General features: G+C 43.5%; 1 protein-coding gene across 3 annotated transcripts in view; it reads right to left on the bottom strand.

The window, feature by feature from the left end:
* Window positions 1–12394: 12394 nt before the first annotated feature.
* KCNQ1 (potassium voltage-gated channel subfamily Q member 1) overlaps window positions 12395–18463 on the bottom strand; it is a 316467-nt gene continuing 310398 nt past the window's right edge. For 2 of the 3 annotated variants that reach the window (XM_030451196.1, XM_030451195.1), the window contains one exon: window positions 12395–13127. In XM_030451196.1, the coding sequence (XP_030307056.1) occupies window positions 12927–13127 (201 nt within the window). In that variant the 3' untranslated portion in view covers window positions 12395–12926. The remainder of the gene's footprint in view (window positions 13128–18463) is intronic. The other variant, XM_030451198.1, reaches the window with a different exon arrangement.

The following is an 18463-nucleotide window of genomic DNA, read 5'->3' on the forward strand; positions in this document are numbered from 1 at the left end:
CTTCACTGGGAAAATAGAAAATGCCTTTTTATTTTACCTGTGAGCAGTGGATGTGTTGGAGAGGAGGCAGAAGGCAGCTGGAGGAGAAACAGTCCCTTTTGTTTTGGTTACCTAACAGGAGCTGTCAGCATGTTTGGAACTTTCTATCCTAACCTTCAATAAAGCTGGAAGTGCCCCCAAGACTGTCAAAATAAGTCCAGGAAAAACTATCATCTGGATAGTCCTCATGTCTGGCTTTTTTGCTTAGTGTAAGAGAACACAGTTTGCTATAGGTAGGGTCCAGCATTTGAGATAAGTGTGTGACAGAAGGTCCATCTTTTATACTTGGATTTATCAAATATCTCAAGCAAAGATTTTCAGGGGAAAAACAAATGACAGAGGCTGCTGAGAGGAGTGATTGGCATCACCCCTGCTCTGTGTGGAGAACAGGAATGATGTCCTAGCTAACCAACCCCTCTGTATGTTCTGAAGAAATACAGATTATTCTCCTGGAAAACCCCGTTTTCCTGTGCACAGCTGGCTTTGGAGGAATCCTATCCCTGTCAGCTGGTTACTCAGCAGCTTCTTGAGAACCCAAAACTGGTGTTAGTCCATAAAATACTTTCTCGTGGTCTTTTCCTGGTGACAAGAGCTTAGAAGGCATTGACTGGACACTTGTATTTTAAGTTACAGTTCAATAGGCAGATAATTCTTCTAAACATGTGGAAGGATGTTAACCAACAGAGAAGTGAGACATTCTTATGGGTAGCTTATTCTCCAGTTAGAAACTGGAGAGTTTTGTATGATATATTTAATTTTTTTTCCTAAATACAAGCCATGGTATACTGCAGAGATGATGGACAACAGTCTGACCCCTCCTGCCCAATTAGTGTTTTTCTGTAGAGAGGTTTTGCAGTCTGGAACCTGATCCATTCACCATCATCTGCTGGAATTTACTCTGTATTAAGTGTTCTCTCTTGCAGAGCCTTCCACGAGCTTAACTGGCACAGTGAAACTGTTGCCCTAAAATCCAGACTGAAAACCCTTTCCAGCAATCATCTCTTCAAGTAATTTTACTGCAAGAATGATCTTGTCCAGCTCTCTTCTCTCATGCTCCCCTAGAAAACACAGAGCCAAATGTGTGCTGATGGAATTCATCCCAATCCAAGCTGCACTTCAGATCTGTCCAGTGGGTTTATCCCACAGTGCAAGTGATGTGCATCTGCTCACTTCATAAAATCCTTCTCCATTCCTGGAATTGGGAAACAAACTCCATCCTTTCCTGGAATACCTGTATTGGTAGGCTTATTCAATGACTTTAAAGAAATAACCTTCATTTTGGTTACTAAGCAACTTATTCCTCCACAACAGGGTAAACCCCATCCCTTTTTCTAGTGGTTTTCTTGTTTAGGTGCAGGGGTTACCTTGTTGTAACTTGTTGGTTATGACAACTGGCCACAACCAGAGCAAAACTGTCATTCTCTTTTTTTTTTTTTTTTCTTTTTTTTTTTGGCATATTAATTAAAGCCAGGCTTTTGATCAGTGTTTTAGACATAATAAGCACTTACCAGCCTCTGCAGGCCAAGAGTGGGAGGATGCAGGAACCTAAACTCCTCCTGCAGGTAAAAATCTGTCCCAGACCCTGTCTGATACTGCCCAGGTAAATGTCACTGAGTCAAATACAAAATCTAAGGTAAAACAAAGGCTTCTACAATTCAGAACAGATTTTATTCTGAGTGTAGGCTTGGCTCCACGCTTTCTAAAGCAATTGAAGACACTTGCTCTGCACATCTTGTTTTCTGCTCCTTGCCTGGATCACAGAGTGCTGTAATCCATAGTTCTGCTTCAACTTGCTGCTTCATTATCCAGTATCAACACCAACAGCACCCCAGTCCAACAGCAGATGTAGCCATGAAGAGTTAGTTACCAGTTCCTAAACATTTTGTCCCCCTGCCTCCCCTCTTTCCTCCCCCAATTATTGCTTTTTCTTACCCAGCCTGGCTTGTATCATGTGAATGGCATCTCATGTCGGGGGACACCCCCTCAGATGCTCAGTCACACAGATGTCAGACTTTAGGAGAGCATTTAGAGTGTCACAATAATATAATAATTAAATATAATACCAGTGACAAGCCCAATCCAAACCTCTCTTCGTGTGAGGGGAGCTGCATGAAATCCACCCCCACTTCATGGAATGAGCTGCAGGAGATCAGTGTGGCCAGCAGGTCCAGGGAAGGGATTCTGCCCCTGTGCTCAGCCCTGGGGAGGCCACAGCTTGAGTCCTGTGTCCAGTTCTGGGCCCCTCAGCTCAGGAAGGAGACTGAGGTCCTGGAGCAGGTCCAAAGGAGGCAACTGGGCTGGTGAAAAGATTCGAGCACAGACCCTATGAGGAGAGGCTGAGGGAGCTGGGGGTGTTGAGGCTGGAGAAGAGGAGGCTCAGGGGAGACCTCATCACTCTCTACAACTCCCTGAAAGGAGGCTGGAGCCAGGGGGGGGTTGGGCTCTTTTCCCAGGCAACTCTCAGCAAGACAAGAGGGCAGGGTCTCAAGTTGTGCCAGGGGAGGTTTAGGTTGGAGATGAGAAAGAATTTCTTTCTGGAGAGGGTGATCAGGCATTGGAATGGGCTGCCCAGGGAAGTAGTGGATTCTCCGTGTCTGGAGATATTTCCAAAGAGCCTGAATGTGGCACTCAGTGCCATGGGCTGGGAACTGCAGCAGTAGTGGATCAAGGATTGGACCTGATGATCTCTGAGGTCCCTTCCAACCCAGCCAATTCTATGATTCTCTGATTCTATGTGTAACTAAGGAGTAAGAGGATGCTGGCTGCAGCCATGGAGGGGATGCAGTTCAGGCTCTTGGGCTGCTTTTCACAAACACAGAAAGAGCACTTTGGGGTCCAAGTTTTGCAGCACTCTCTGATGGTTCTGCAGAAAACTGCCTCAAACCCATCCCCTACAGTTCCACTCTTACAGAGTGGTGTTACATGCAGGTTCTGAAAGCACCTGTGTGGGTTGTGAAGGACCTAAAAGTGCTGTCTGGCTGCTGGTGTTGGCTAGAGAGGGACTAAAGATGCTTGAACCTGGAGGTTGGACCCCAGCCCAGAGTGCAGCTGGAAAGGGTGGCAGTGGCATTGCTGTGCAGCTTTACAGACCATAGAGGCTGCTTTGCTGCAGACATTGACTACAGTAAAACACACACAAATTGTATGTTTCAAACATGACTGGGTTTAAAGGTTTCCTGGAGAAGTAATGCAAAGCTGCAAGTCAGGATAGGATATTGCTGGGACTTGCTGAAGTGCTCAATATAAACTGTAACATACAAGCCATTAAAATGAAGATATTTGGCATTCACAGTCACACATATGGGCCTTTCAAAACCATTCTTCTGGTTTGGCAGCTCCTACAGTCCTTGAATGATGCACAACCTCCTTTTATATGCTCCTGTAAGATGCTTTTGCAAAGTTGGCTTTTTTATTTTTTTTTTTTTTAAAAAAACCTGTGGAGAATAAATCTGATTAGAAAACACAGATCTGCCCTGAGAGAAAGTGTGGAAACCTACTTCATTTGCATGATTGCTTTGGCAAATCCTAGCTGATATCTGCTTTGTGTTTGGGGTTTCATGTGGCAGCCTCTAGATGCACAGATCTGGAAGCAGCCTTGATTGAAGCAGCCCTGAGTCTGTCTTTGGAAAAGAAATGTCAGCTCTGTCCAAGGCTGGGGACACTTTCTGTGCTGATAAGCAACTCCTCTGAGTGGCCAAACTGATCCATCTCCCACTCTGACAGTGCCATTGTCTAACCTGACTGTTGAGTGAGGCTTTAAGGCTAAGCAGAGGATAAAACCCTACAATTGACCATGTCCAATGACTGCCTCCATCATGTGACATTTCCTCCATGTACATAAAGGCATAATTGACACTTTGGACCTTGCAGATGTTTTGCAATTCATTTGGTTCCCACAAAGATACCAGAAACTAAGTCTCGTGAACTGGCAGCACTGTGTTTTCCTCTGAACAAGTTCTTATCTCTAAAACGTATTTAGATGCAAATCACATCCACATCCCAAGGCCTCCCTTGTTTTGTTTTGCTTTTACCTCTAAACAGCCTGTGCCATTATTATTATTTTTTTATTTTAAAGTATCAAAATATTCAGCTGTTCCTGAAAAAACTGAGTACCTTTGACTTCTTAGCAAGCTTCCTATGTGGATGGCAGTATATTCCTCTGCACTCTGTTTTATGCTTCCTTAATTTAATTTGCCTTTCTTCAGTGATCCTTTCCAAAGAGAAACTTCTTGGCTGAGAAGCCATTTGCTTCTTGCCAGAAGCAGATGCTCTGGGTCACTGCTTGGCTTCACCTGGGTCTCAGAGGTCCAGACAAAGCTGTAGCACCATGGCCAAGTGTTGCCCTCCAGCAGTACAGATATTTTAGTACAAACCTAGCAGAATGATGGCCTCTCCATGTACCTAAGCCAAGTTTGTCTTCTGTAGCTCGTCCTTCCTCACTTTAAAATAGGAAAGATGGTAATTCCCTCCTGATTTGGTTGAGATTTTTTTTCTATGAGCAGCTTTGGCTTTCACAGCAAAAGCCTCCCTTGTGCTAAGCCTTACCAGCACAGCTTTTCCCACCTTTACTTGCTCCTAAACAGCTGTCCTGAAGGCAAGGAAAGGCAAGGGTATTGCTGGATGCCTTCTCTGCCTGCTTTACCTTCCTCACTCTGGGTTTAGCTGGGGCAAGAAAATGGGAACAACTTCTTCCCAGAGGAGAAATAAAAAATAGCCCCTTTGAAAAGCCCTTCTTAGGCAATAATTCCTTCTAGAAATGATGTGATATCCTTCCATATTGCATCTGTCACTTGTGTCTCTGCTTCACATTTCTTTAAATAATGATCAGCTCATAAATATAGGTAAAACTTTTTGTTCTCTGGTGGTGGTGGGGATGTCCTCAGTCACCTGGAGCAGTCCCCTGCCTTTGCAGGCAATCATAGCCTGTGATGTCTTTCACAAATCAACCAAGTGACATCTTAAAGCTGGGAGTTTTGGTCTCCCATATTGACACTGGGGTGCCAGGGCAGGAAAACCCTTCTCTGATGTTTAGAAACCTTCAGGAAGGTTTTCATAGATAGCTTAGGAAGCTGTTTGTGTGGGGTAACATTGGCCTTCGGGTGAAACAGCCCTTCTTTCTGTACATATTTATGGAGAGCAACCTTAGCCTTTTGCTTTGCTAGGTTAGACAGAGAAACCCATAATGCAGCCTCTGACTGCCCTCATTACCCTTCTTCTGCTCCATCCCACTTTCAGGAAAATTTGATCCCACTGCAGTAACCACACTACAGCACAGCCCTGTGGCTGCAGCTTCCACAATTTCTAAAGAAACCTCTCACCTGATACCATCCTGAGACCCAGGGTGCCTTTTGCAGGAAGGGGCTGCCTGCTCTGCTTTGCTTGCAGTTGTCCTCATGCTCTGAAGCTGGAGAGATGCTGAAGGACCTCAGGGTGCAGCACCTCATCTCTGAGGTGGGCAGAGGGGAGGTAGAAAAGGCTACAAGGTGGGGAGAAGGGTTGCAGGACTCAGACCCAGTTTCCAGCCCATGTGATCCAAGGTGTGGACCTTTTCTACCCTCTCAAACACCTCAAGCCCAGGTGTTTTGTCTGTGCCTTCCCAGCTGGCCCCATCCTCTTGGCCAGGATGGGGGCTTTGCACCTAGAGAGGTAACACAGAGGCAGTGGTGGAACAAATTGCTGAGAACTTGCTATGCTTAGGTAAAGAAAAAAAAAAAAGGAACTCTGTCCAACTCTGTAACAAAGTGAGGATATTTCCAGCCCCCTTCCTCCTTGGTGTTGAAAGCTGCCAAGCAAAACAGAGCTAAGCAAGCCCTGACCATCAGCAGCTCCAGCTCCTCTTGCACAGGCAATCAAGTGTGGGCTCTGCTCTTATGGTCACATAAAAGCTCCAGCATGGGGTGAAGGAAATGCACTGACTGCCATGGCACACCTAACGAACAGGTCAGGGGTAAAACGAGCTGCAAGTCCAAACTGAATTGTATCAGAATATTCAAAACCAGTCTTTGGGCTCAGGGTTACACCTCATGGTCAGTTGCTGCCACCAACTCTGATTTTTATAAAACAAAGGCTGTTTGGTGCTGGGAAAAACCCTAATTTTTTTTTCCCCCCTGGTTTCTTCACAGTAGATATGAAACATTTCAGGTCAATACATCTTTTGTTTTAAACTGCTGTATTGTCATATATTTATATATTTAAAATATTTCTTTGAACATAAAATCTTCATCAAGTTATAAAGAAGTGACACCACAATATCAATAGATTTATATGCTGCTACTGTTCTTTGGTACACAGCTACAGAGCCTCTCTTAACTGCTATTGCTGGTTCTCTAATACTTGACAGTAACCTGAGAGAGGATGCAAAGTTTTTTTAAAAAGTTACTCACACCTTGACTGAAGCCTGCAGTTCAGCACATTTGTGCTTAAGACATTGCTGGTATTTCCTTCCTTGTGTGTTTTAAATACTTATTTAAACCTCATGCCTGATGTTTTAATTTTTTAAACACATCTTTTTAACTCCATTGCATGAACAAGTCTACTCTGTGCAGATATAAGAAGAATCTGGGGGCATTTTGGGTGGCTGCAACAATTAATTGCCCAAGGGAGTTAACACTGGGAATATGATTGTTCTGCAACAAAGTAAAGGATTTGGTGAGATTTATGTCTTTTACTGGTGGAGAAAACATCTTTCTTACTATTTCTGTTTGCTGATTAGCTTTCTGACTTTTAGGCAGCTAAAACTGAATTTCAGAGTACTATGCATGGTTCATGTGCTAGGTCATGGTTATAGGTGAGACCTTGGCTCTTTAAATAAGTGGAGAATATCAGCACTCAAAAACTAAGTTGACTTTGTAAGAAACCCCTTAGAAATCCAAAAGGAAGGCAAAATAACTATTTTTTTTTTCCTTTCCAAATAGTTCCCAGCAAGGAAAAAACTCCAGAGTCAGCGAGCAGAGCTACTTCTTCAAGGCTGACTTACCTATGAAGGCTTGAAGTCATTTGTTTTGGTCTGGATTAAAAGATGCAAGCCCCTAAAAGAAACCTGAAGCAGCCAAATAAAAAAAATATTCACCTCAGTGCTTCCTGGATACCCTGGCTTTTGCAAAAGCTTGTCCAACCACAACCTAAATAATTCAAACCATCGTTGTCAGGCAGCAGCAGAGCCCTCCTCAATAGGCACTTGCCTTATCACTCTCCAGCAGATGCTTTAGCCAAGCATTGGATATTGAAAACATAAATAATGAAACAAAATTTGGAGACAATGGTTTCTGGGCTGGGGGACAAAATACTGATGGATATTGTCAGTCTCGGAGTAACCAAGCAGCAAAAGCTCAAGTGACAACAATAGGGAGGAGAAGAATAGGGACAAGTGAGGAGCCCGGAATCTCAATAAGGCCTGGAGCTGCACATGCTGCTGTTACCCTAGAAACTAACCTCTCCCCTGAAGAGGTTTGCTGGGGCATTGTCCAGGGGACACAAGATGTGTCATACACCAGATGGTCGTGTGCTGTATAACTCAGTTATCTGAGCAGTGGAGTGGAGGAATGCACAGAGCAGAGCGCTCCGGAGGGCCGCCCAGGGCACCATCTGTTCTTTCAGACCCAAGGCACTGCTTTGCCTTTGCCTTTGGCTTTTTTTTTTTTTTTTTTCCTCTCCTTCCAAGAAAAGAGGGGGAAAACAAAATTAAAATGATTCACCATTCAGAAGGGAAAAAAAACCAAGAAGAAGAAGAAGAAAAAAGCTTAATACAGTTGCCGTATCTAGCTTTCATTTGGCTAATTTTATCCCTGGGTTTTATGTCAGGTGAATTGCTTTTTTACGCCTGGGAGAGCAGCAATTATTTCTCTCTCAGGAGTCTATCATTTATAAATAAAACCCCTTTGAGACCTCATCGGTCATTTACCATCTGAAAACCCCCAAATGCTTTTAGCCATATGTTCTCCAAAATCTCCTCTCTCTCCTCCTCAAAGCTCCTTGTGAAGGTTTCAGCAACCCGGGGGGATAAAAAAAAAAAAAAAAAAAAAAGCATTTTTCTTTTCCAGGAATTGTTCTCCTCTTCAGCTGGGAAGGGGGGAAGGAGGAAAACAAAAAAGCCAGAGTTGCAGTGATGGTCTGAAGGAAGGAAATGTTAATCACAGGCTGTGCAGTGCCAAGGAGCAGTGAGTAACATGCCTGCGAGGTCCAGGCACCAGGAAACATCCCAGGGGCCCATTCCAAGTGCCACCAGAACCAGCTTAAAAGTTTGCTGCTTTCTGCTGGCTTTGGATGGAGCCCCAGATCAGCTTGTGGGAGTGGGAGAACCCAATGGGAATTCAGGTCCAGGACATTTGAGAGGTATTAAGGTTTAATGCTTGGGTCCAGGTAGTAAAAGTGATGTTCAGGTTGAAAGAGGCAGGGACAGAAAGGTGTGTGCCTGGGTCAGTATTTTTTGCTAAATGACAGCACCTGTCTTCTGAGTGCACCTTTCTGCTCCCTCTTCTGTCTTCTGTCCCACTGCTCTTTCAGGGGCTTCCCCCCAGCACGCAGCACAGGAGAGAAAATAAATGGGAAAAACCCCATTTCCTTGATTTCCAGCTAAGAGAAATATTTGTAACCATTTAAACAAATGTGTGACTTAAAACCCCCCCTATAATGGCTGCAAGGGAGCACATGAAGTACTGGCTGGGAGTCTGCAGCACAGGCAGGGGAGGGCTGCAGCTCTTGTCATTCAGATTTTAAAAGGGAAATTATGATTAAAATGATGTTGCAGCTTGCAGAAAACTCCTTCGTGTGGCTACAATCAGTCCTCACGTGGGTTATTCTTACCTGGTGGTTCCCAAAAGGGATCTGAAGAGCATGCATCCCTCTGCCCATCAAACCTGCATCCAGTGTTTTGAGACTCAAGGGAAATCTAGGGAAAAGGATGGACTCAAAGCAGAAATTCTACATGCAAAGTAAAAGACAAGGATGCAAAAAGAGTTAAATCTGAATCACATTTATAGATGGGTCATTTAATAACCCCATTAGGCAATCATTAAAACTACCAAATTATTAGGCAATGTTTAAACAACAGTCCCATAAGATAGCACCTCACAAGCTGCCTGTAATCCCAGTACTTCATATGTGCTCACTGTTCCTACAGCACTGGCAGTGTCTGTAACATCTCTAACACATGGATCTCTGTGGATTGATGATCACTACACTCCTAAGGATATGACATTCAGAACAACTGGTAAGTGAGCTTACTTTCCTCTTTGCTTCTTATTTTTTCTTTTCTTTATAAGATTGCCAGCTCAGAGATCCATGGACTTCAGCACAGCTGGCTTTAAAGGCTGTGTGAAACACACAGGCACAGGGTGCTTGGAGTTCAGCACTCCCAGACTTGGGAAATGATGGCAAGAAAAATCTCCAAAGATTTGTCTGCTCACCCCCGCCAGGGATTTGCCCCTCTCTGATCCCAGAGAGCTCCCTGGAAGCTGCCTAACCCATTTTCTGCACCTGGCCGAATGATTGCCCAGCAACTTGGCGGGGTCGTGGAAGCTTTATTTCCTTTGTTCCATGGGTGTTTGCCACGGGGAGCCAAGCCTGGATTAACCCAGCCTAAATCCCTGGGCAGCTTGCCAGGGCGATGCTCGCTCGGAAGCAGAAGCAGCTCCAAGATGGTTTCAAGACCGGCTTTACAGCTCAGCTCTTCTGAGGCACAAATCCACAGGGAGAAAGCATAAAGCCTCACGTCAGGCCCCCTGGGAAGCCTCTCCAGCCCATGTGGGAATGATGGGAAGTTGGACAATGCCAGTTCTTTCGGGATAGCCCTTCCCCAGCAGCCACGTAGACAGCTTCTCACCGGACACCACGCCGCGGTTCATAACGCTCCTGCACAGCACTTGGGATTTCTCTGTTACAGCCCCAAGCATTTTGTCATCTTAGCTTTTAGGCTGCTGCCATTGGGAGCACCATAACCACTGTTTTCCACCATCTTTCAATATTGGATCCAAAGATAAAGTGGACCAGACCTTGCTGAAGCCACCAAATCCCAAGCGCTTGTCTCCTTCATTCTCCAAGGTCACCTTCTGCTCCAAAGGGAGAGGTTTCATCTCTTCCAGACCTCTGGGCTTGGGTGGGGAGAAAAGACTTTTCTAGTTCCTGTGGAAACAAGGTTAATGCACCCACACTGGGTTTGTTTTGCCTCCCTCTAGTAACTTTTGAACCTGTCAGCCTTGTTCAGCTCAACTTGAAAGAAGGGGACGGGGCTACAAAATAATTAAGTTCTTACCAATTTTGTGAAAATAGGCCCTGAGGTAGAAGGGAGAGGAGCTTGGTATCAACATCCTGGTCAGAGAAAGGCTGAGCATGAATGGACATATCATTTGGCATGAGGGGAATGACAAAGAAGACAAACCTGCTCTACACCACAACCACAAATCAAAAATTTGTGCTTCGTAGGCATCAGATGTAGCCCAGGGACAACACAGAAGAAAAGCTCACAGAATTACATGTTATTTTCGAGTTGAACACAACAACTTTTGGTTAATGCATCCTGGGAGCAAACCCAGGATCTGGGTTCTGCCAGGTTCTGCCCAGGCCTCCAATAAGGGTGATTTTTGGATGGATATAGTCCAACCAACACATCAAGAAAGTGAAATTATCTCTTGCGTGTCGTGTTGGCTATGCCAGACCATGGTCAATGAGATTGGTTTCTGGACAGAAAATGTAAATATGGTCTTGGGAACAAACAGGTAGGAATGGATGTATTTGCTGGTAACACAACAGCTCCAGAAATGCATTGTCCTGGATGCTTTCAGCAAGGGCTACTGCTCACACCCTTCTCCCCAAAGCCATCCCAGCTGATTAATCCTGGTTTTTTCTTTCCCTAGTAAAGAATCAGAAGATTTCTAGTCCTGTATTACAAATAAGGCACCCATACACTCTACAGGGCTAAGAGAAAAAACAAAAGCAAAGCCAGCAACTCTCCTGTGTGCATCAGGTGCCTTGATTTTAGAAGAAGCAAAAGACATGGCACTCTTGTCCTGTATTTTATTAGGAAATTGACAGGCTGATTGATAATCTGAAATTACATAGTGAATCTCATTCAAAAGAGATGTTCAAAATCGTGGCAGCAATTTTCATTTCCATACAACATAATGCCCAGGTAAAATTCTTCTTTATGCCTGTACATTTCTACACCCTTAACGTTCATCTACTGTACAGCAGCGAGGTGAGATGATTGTAACATAATCTGTGAGGTTAAATACAGTTTAGTTTTCTCTGCAGTCCAAGGGAAAGAGATGAAATGTTGGAAAGAAAGCCTGGAATCTGAGCAGCACTATGAGAAGGTTCCCTGGGATCTCAGCTCATTACACATCAGTATTGCAGCCTCAGAGATCCTGAAGACTGGTGGCATTAGGTGCTGTGCAAAGTTACAAGGCTCTGGGGCATCTGTTTGCCAGGAGAGGAGAGAGACCACTGTGGGGTACAAAGAGGGAATAAGGTGCCCTGGATGTGTATGATGCTCAGAGTGCAAGAGCTGATAAATCTGCCTGGGCCTCCTCCTGTTGCCAGCAATATGGGCAACCACCTCCACCTCCAACCACCACCACCTCTCTGGATTAAGGAGCTTTCTCTGACACTCAGTCAGCTTTAAAGCTGTTCTGCATTCAAAGCAGGGCTGGTAGAGGTGCTGACTGTTTGGAGGGGCTGAATTTCAACCCTAGTAACCAAAGCCCAAGGTGTTTTCATGTGTGTATGGGAAAAATCAGAGGGAGCCACATGCTGCTGGCTGTCTGGCAATGAGCACGTGGGGTAATGTGGTTCAGCTCCATGGCTTGTGGGCTCCTGGCCCTCTAAATTAGAGCTGTCACTTTTCAATACCAACTGACTCCTGCAGGGGATTGAATTTCGGAATACATTATTCAGGAAGCTGTTCAAATAGCCATATATATGCTGTGTGGATGAGAGATGCTTTCCTGAACTGAGGTCTCAGTTCCTGCATGGCTTACAGATGCTCAGGCAGTGGCCAGCTCAAGCACTTGACCAGCAAGTCAAGTCACTTCAGCCTCTTCTTGGTGACTGGAAGCCAAAACCCAGTAGATTTAAGAAGTAACAGACCTTCTTTTTAAAAAGCTATTTCAGGACAAGCACATTCAGACCACTGTGCTTTCTATTTATATATATACATTCTTTGGCAACAGTTTTCTAGAAAGCAGAAAGATTTTGTCTATGTAATACTTCATTGCCTCCCCATGAAAAACTGGTATCTTAAAAAGTCTAGAGCACTTTCCACTACAAGTAGTATTGTTCCAGATTAAGGATTAGTTCCTCCCTGAAGAAAAACAGATTTCAAAAATCTGGTCATCATCTGATAGCTGTTTATGTAGCAGTGATAAAATAAAACAGTAAAAGAAAATAATTCAGTGTGTGGTTTGTCATTCTCTAGAATGTTAGTATACATTTACACAATAAAAACAACATAAGTTATCCTAGTTTGTTTTAAAAACCCTTAATAGTAGAAATATATTGCTATCTGCAGATTCATAAACAGAATGCACTTTCTCCATTTAAGTTCAAGTATCATTAGAATATTATTATTACCACTATTATTATTATGAAAGGAGCTCTAAATCCTTGCCATTTTGCCTGTCTTTACATTCTTTTGCTCTTTCTGAGAAGGAACAAGCTGTGATCATTCCTTGATGAACAAAATCAGTGCAGGGCTCCAGCACCCTTTGCCTGGGAGAAGACAGCCTGGCAATTGCAAGTGGCTTTAGAAGAGAGGATTTCAGACAAGTGGTACAGATGCAAAAGTCATGGGGTTTTCTTGGCTGGCTGCTGATTTTAGTTCCTTCCCTGTCCTCAACATTCAGTCCCATTTAAAGGAGAAAGGTGGGAAGAACCCGAGCCAGGCTCACCCCACCTCAAGGAATATCATCTTCATTTATTCTGGGGACTGTCAGTTGCTCATAGGTTGGCAGGGTGTTGTTGGGGAGGAAAAGATCTGTGCTGACATTATTGCCTCTGGGAGAGGATCTGTTGTTCCCTTGCTCACCCTGCTGACGGGAAAGCAGCCGATGCAGCAGATCTGTGATCAGGTTCAGTTTCTGGTCCATCTGTGTAACCTACAAAGGCAGAGGAGAGGTTTCTTTACCAGCAACGTGTGATAAAACTGCAAGAAACCAGGAGATACAAATGCAATAACAGAGAGACCATTTTCTTAATTAAGAAAACCTTAATTCAGGTCCCAACCACCTCGGTGAAGACACCACAAACAGAGTTCATCAAACAGAGCATTAGGAATTTAATGCAATAGGTCAGAGCTGGAGGAGGGCAGGGGTGTTAATACTCACCTCTGGCATGTGCTTTGCCACTCATTTTGTACCTGGAGGAGCACGTGATAAATGGGCTTTTAAAGAGATGTACTGGGATAGTGGACTAAGTCCCAGAAGTCAGTTTCTGTGGGTTTTCTTTTTGTTACTATTGTGTTCCTATTTTTTATTTTAATTATTAACTTCTAACATGCTTAGATGCCTTAATAATACCAATATGCTCACTTGCAGTGACCTAATCAACTCTAAGTCAGGATTGACTGCTGCTCTTTGTTACATTTGGGTCCAATTACCAGCTCAGGCCACAAAATACCCACAGGTATTTTTGCTGCTGTGAGTGTAGAGCAGCTGAGCTCTGGGGCATGATCCTGTTCTGCACTCTCACCTCTCCCAGTGACACAGTGTTCATTGAATGACACCAGTCACAGCAAGCCAGAAACTCTTCTAAGATGGATGAAAACTGATTTTTTCAACTATGGGGTTGCAGAGGGAGGGTCAGCCTGTATCTATAATGCTCATTTTCTTTTGTCTTTAGGGTAGATGCTCCTTAAATTATTTAATATCTCTTTTTGGCTTTTCTCTGCTCTTTGTTCTAATATTTAGGAGAAAATATAATAAAAGTCAAATACCTAAGAGAGGTTAGGTTATGGATTTGTCCAAAATCTAAACTGTATTTGGTGTATTTTTGTGGTACTCAAGAGGAACATCAAGAATGAAATGCTTCTAGGAGCACCACAGATCCAATCTCTGGTTTCTTCATTTTCCAGTCAAGCATTAACCTGCATCACTCCTTTTGTCTGCCATGGGAATCCTCCTCTCTGTGCTGACTCCAGTGTCCCAAGAGGCAGATGGGCACTTCCAGCTTCAAAGTGCTGCCCACTTGCTGCCCCTTGGCATGGCAAGTGTTAAAATTGGCCAGCAAGAGTTTGTCTTCTGGCCTCTGACTCCTTTCTACAACCATAATGAGAAATCCTTGATTTTGTCATTGTAGTCCCTGCCTCATCGACCTACAGGATCCTAAACCACTATGTAAATTCTAGACAAAAAGCTGTAAAACATTTTTAAAAGGGAAAAGAAAGTAACCAGACCAAAAAATGTGATAGGGATAAATTGCTGCCTAAAATATCTGCTAGAAAGTAGTGAAAGGCACAGAAAACCACCAGAGAGAGCACGAGTGGGAGCAATTTATATGTGCCTGGCTAGCATCCAAGTATCACACAGGATAGTAAAAGACAGTAAGGCTGAGCAGAACATCAACAAACCTGGAGGATTTCAGCAGAGACTAAAATGTTTTTCCACAGTAGAAAAAACCCTGGGTTTTTTTAATTTTTTTTTTTCAAATGCTTTGTACAACTGGTAGGGAAGCAGATAGAGTGATTTTAAAATATGAGGTGCCAGAGATTTATACTTTGCAGCTGGTTTTGAAAACATGAGGCAAAGCACCCTAGATGGTAACTGAAACACTTGTAATTCTGGATGGAAATGGCTGCTGAAAGAAGAGATTCTTCACAGGAGGAAGCTGAAGGACACAAAAGTTCAAGATTTCTAGAAGGCAATGCAGATGGAAAACTGAGCAGACCATCAGGTTTTAATTTCATCACCAGTTGTTGGCTCCCTTCAAACAAAAGCCATGTTTTGCCCAAACTGTGCCCATCACAGATGACAAACCCAGGATGCTGCAGGCATGAGACTACAAATCAGTGCTTGCAAAGCCTGGAAAAAGATCTCATTCCTCTATCCCCCCCTGCCCAGGTATCACTTGCTTTCAGAGACAGCTGCACTGGAAGGACTGCAGACAAAGAGCTATCTTCAGAGACTGAAGGCCAACTTTTCCTCTTAACAAGAAATGTCTTTTTGCTAATTGTTCTAAACTAGCTAGGGGATTTTTATAGATGGATTTCTTAATTTGTGCTTGCATGCAGGGGTTACCAGAGGAAACACAGGCTGAAAATATACCTGGAAAATGTGCATTTATGGAACTCTTGCAGTGATGAGCTATTGAACGTGACAGGAGATTGGACAGAGATCTGGATGTTCCTTCAACAGCTGTGCCTCTTGGTGATGAAGTACTGGAGGGAAGTGAGATGTGAATATTCTTCCTGGGAAATAAATTCCCAGAGATAATTGTCTAATTTTCTTCTAGGGACCAAGGTTTGGCTGCTGCAGCTCTGGTGTGCAGGAGGCCCACAGAAGCTGATGGCTCTTCAGCTGAGCCACGTGAGATAAAAAGTAAAGACCTTCATCTTCCATGTGCCTGCTTATTATGGGAGGGTTCCAAGGCCATAAAGCTTTCATGGGGGGAAGTCCAGATAGCTGGTTGTGTTTAATTTTTGCTTAATTGGTTTTGCTTTCCAAGAAAGCAAGCTGGGAGTTCTGTGCCCAGAAAGGCACAAGCTGAAGTCAGTGGTAGCTTTTGGCAATCACAGGCTTGTAGTGAGTTCAGAGGGGTCCTGACCAGTCTTGGAATGAAGTGGGAATGCTAAATAGTAACATATTCTCTGGATATTACAAAGAAAAGGAGCAGTTTGGATTTCTGCATATTGCTTTTGGATGGTTCTTGGGGATGTATCAGAAAAGATGCCACTTGGCAAATAAGATGGCAGTGGGGTGATGGAACCCCATCCTCAGTTCTGCCAAAGGAGTTTGAAGTATGAGACATGTTAAAGGGGGAAGGAAAACTCACCAGAAATAAACTTCAAGAATCAGAGGTTTGCTGGTGAAGAGCCCTGCTCATGCCCAAGCTGTGTGTCCTTATCCAAGCAGACATCCTGAAACTCATCCTTCTCTTGCTTGCTGCAGAGATAATGACACCCTCTAGAAAAATGTCCTTGTGGGCAATCCCCTTTTCATTAAACTCCCTTTAGGCACTTAGCATGGAGAAGTGTGTCTTCTGCCCTGGATCCTGCCTTCAGACACGTTTACTTGATTAAAATTAATTACTGTGCCAGGATGAATACAAGGAAAGCAAAGAGGAAAACTGCTGATGTTGCTATAATCTTAACTGCTTTGGAAAACTCTGATCCCTCTACTTGAAACTTGATTTGTTTCTTTTAGGAAAAACTAAGTAAGCTCTTTCTAGCTGATTTCTGTTTCATTAGAAGCGTGATGTTTGGATGATCAACTTTTTTATATGCAAATAATGTCCTTAGTTGTTGGGGGAAGGAAGCAGTGTTTGAGACTCTTGAGAAACTCCACACCACAGTTATTCCTAAGGATTACTGAATACTCTATGAAAACAAGACTTTTCCATCCTCTAGGATTTTTTTTAAAAAAACCTCTTAGAAATGAATAAAACAATCCTAGTCATGTAGGAAAAGAAACAAACCCAAACAGTTCTTCATGGAGGCCAAAAGATTAGAGCACAAACGTGAAATGGCACACTGAAGAAATGTTATCACAGAACTGCAGAATCACAGAATTGTCATGGCTGGGAAAGACCTCTGGGATCACTGTGTCCAAACATCAATTACCCCCCCCCCCAGAAAAAAAATATAAAATTATCACTATCTGTATCATCATGTCCTGAAGTGCCTCATCTCCACAGCTTTTAAATACTTTCACAGATGGTGACTCCACCACCTCCCTGAACCTCCACTGTTCCTGATACAGGTCAAGATGCTGCTGGCTCTGAATTTATTTTCTTGCTTTTTAAAAAACAAACCAAACCAACCAAAAAACCCAGCAAAACAACAACAAAAAAAAACTGAGTGGCTCTCCAGGGACATCTGGAAGAATCTGCTTTGTGCAGGTGTGTAATGGGGAACTAGAGAGTAGCACTCTGGAGTGCTACTCCCAAAACTAATATTAGGGATTTATAGGGAAGGGGGGCAAGGACAGACTGAATTCCAGAGCTGAGGGGAATGGTATTTTCAGCCAGGGTTATTCAGGGCTGAAGAACAAAATCTGTAGAAACTGGCATAATTTAGGCCACAAAGACCACAAAATAGTAATGAGTTACACCAAGTGCTGCTCCACGATCTGTAGGGACCAAAGCTGATTAACAGTGCTGATTAAAGCTGTCTCATCTGCCCTTCATTCTCAGAGATTTCAACAGTAAATATTATTAAGGGTAAAAATCACAGTCCCATTGGACAGGATGGTGGTTTGTAACTACAGATGTTCTTAACACAGTTGACTGATAAAACAAATAATGCTCCATCATGAGTTTTTTTATCAGCACTGTGCTGACTCAGTGGGCTCAGGGCTTGCTCTTCATCCAGAAAGCCAAGCATGAAGCTGCTAAAGGAGAAGAGGAAAACCAGAACACAAGCAACACTTGGCTGACTGAAAAAGTGATAAAGGCAAATTTCAGCTACTTTTCCAACATTAGATTCCCAAGTCTGCTCCCCTGACTTATGCTGAGTAGTGTTCATTCCTGAGGGTGCAGCTTTGTAGCTCAAAGGGAACCAATTCTTGAAGGCACTTTCCCAAAATAACTGAAGATGATTAGGGAGGTCTTCATCCCTTTATCACTCCTGGTGGCCTCTTAGTATGGAGAACCCTATTGCTCTGCAGTGTGGAAAGCTTCTAGGAAATGAAAATGAATTTTTCTTCATCTGTGCACCCTGTGCAACAAGTGGTGGTGTAAAGAAAACCCAAAGTGTTTGCTATTCAACACTATTCTCAGAAATAAACCCCCTTTACAAACCCACAAAAATGTCCTCTCTCTATTAACAAAGTCATTATCAGGCACACTAATGACTCGGATGGAGAAAAAAAGCAAAAAATATTCTGGGAATGATGATCCCTGTCAATGGCAAGAATACAAGGGAAGGTATCAATATCAGTGAGTGTGTTCTGCAAGCAAAGGTGAGGTTATAAATCACATTTTTCTTTGTTAGGATCTGTCCTATTTCAGTTCTTGACAATATTTGAGGAAGCTTCAGAAAGCACCTTTCTTGGCTCCTCTTCTTGCTAGGTCCCTACACATTTTGGTGTCCCATTATCTCTAAAAGTTAATGCTTTTTCTGCTTCTAATGCTTAATATTTCTAATAGCTTTAAGGCCCTGCGGACAGGAACACCTATGATGTTAGGAGACACTTCCTAAAGAAGCTCAGGGAAAAGCATGGGAGACTTCATAGAGGATTGACTCTAAACCTTTCTCTAAAATAGCAGCAGGAGAGCCCAA

The sequence above is a fragment of the Calypte anna genome, chromosome 5, assembly GCF_003957555.1.
Source record: "Calypte anna isolate BGI_N300 chromosome 5, bCalAnn1_v1.p, whole genome shotgun sequence".
Taxonomy (NCBI): domain Eukaryota; kingdom Metazoa; phylum Chordata; class Aves; order Apodiformes; family Trochilidae; genus Calypte; species Calypte anna.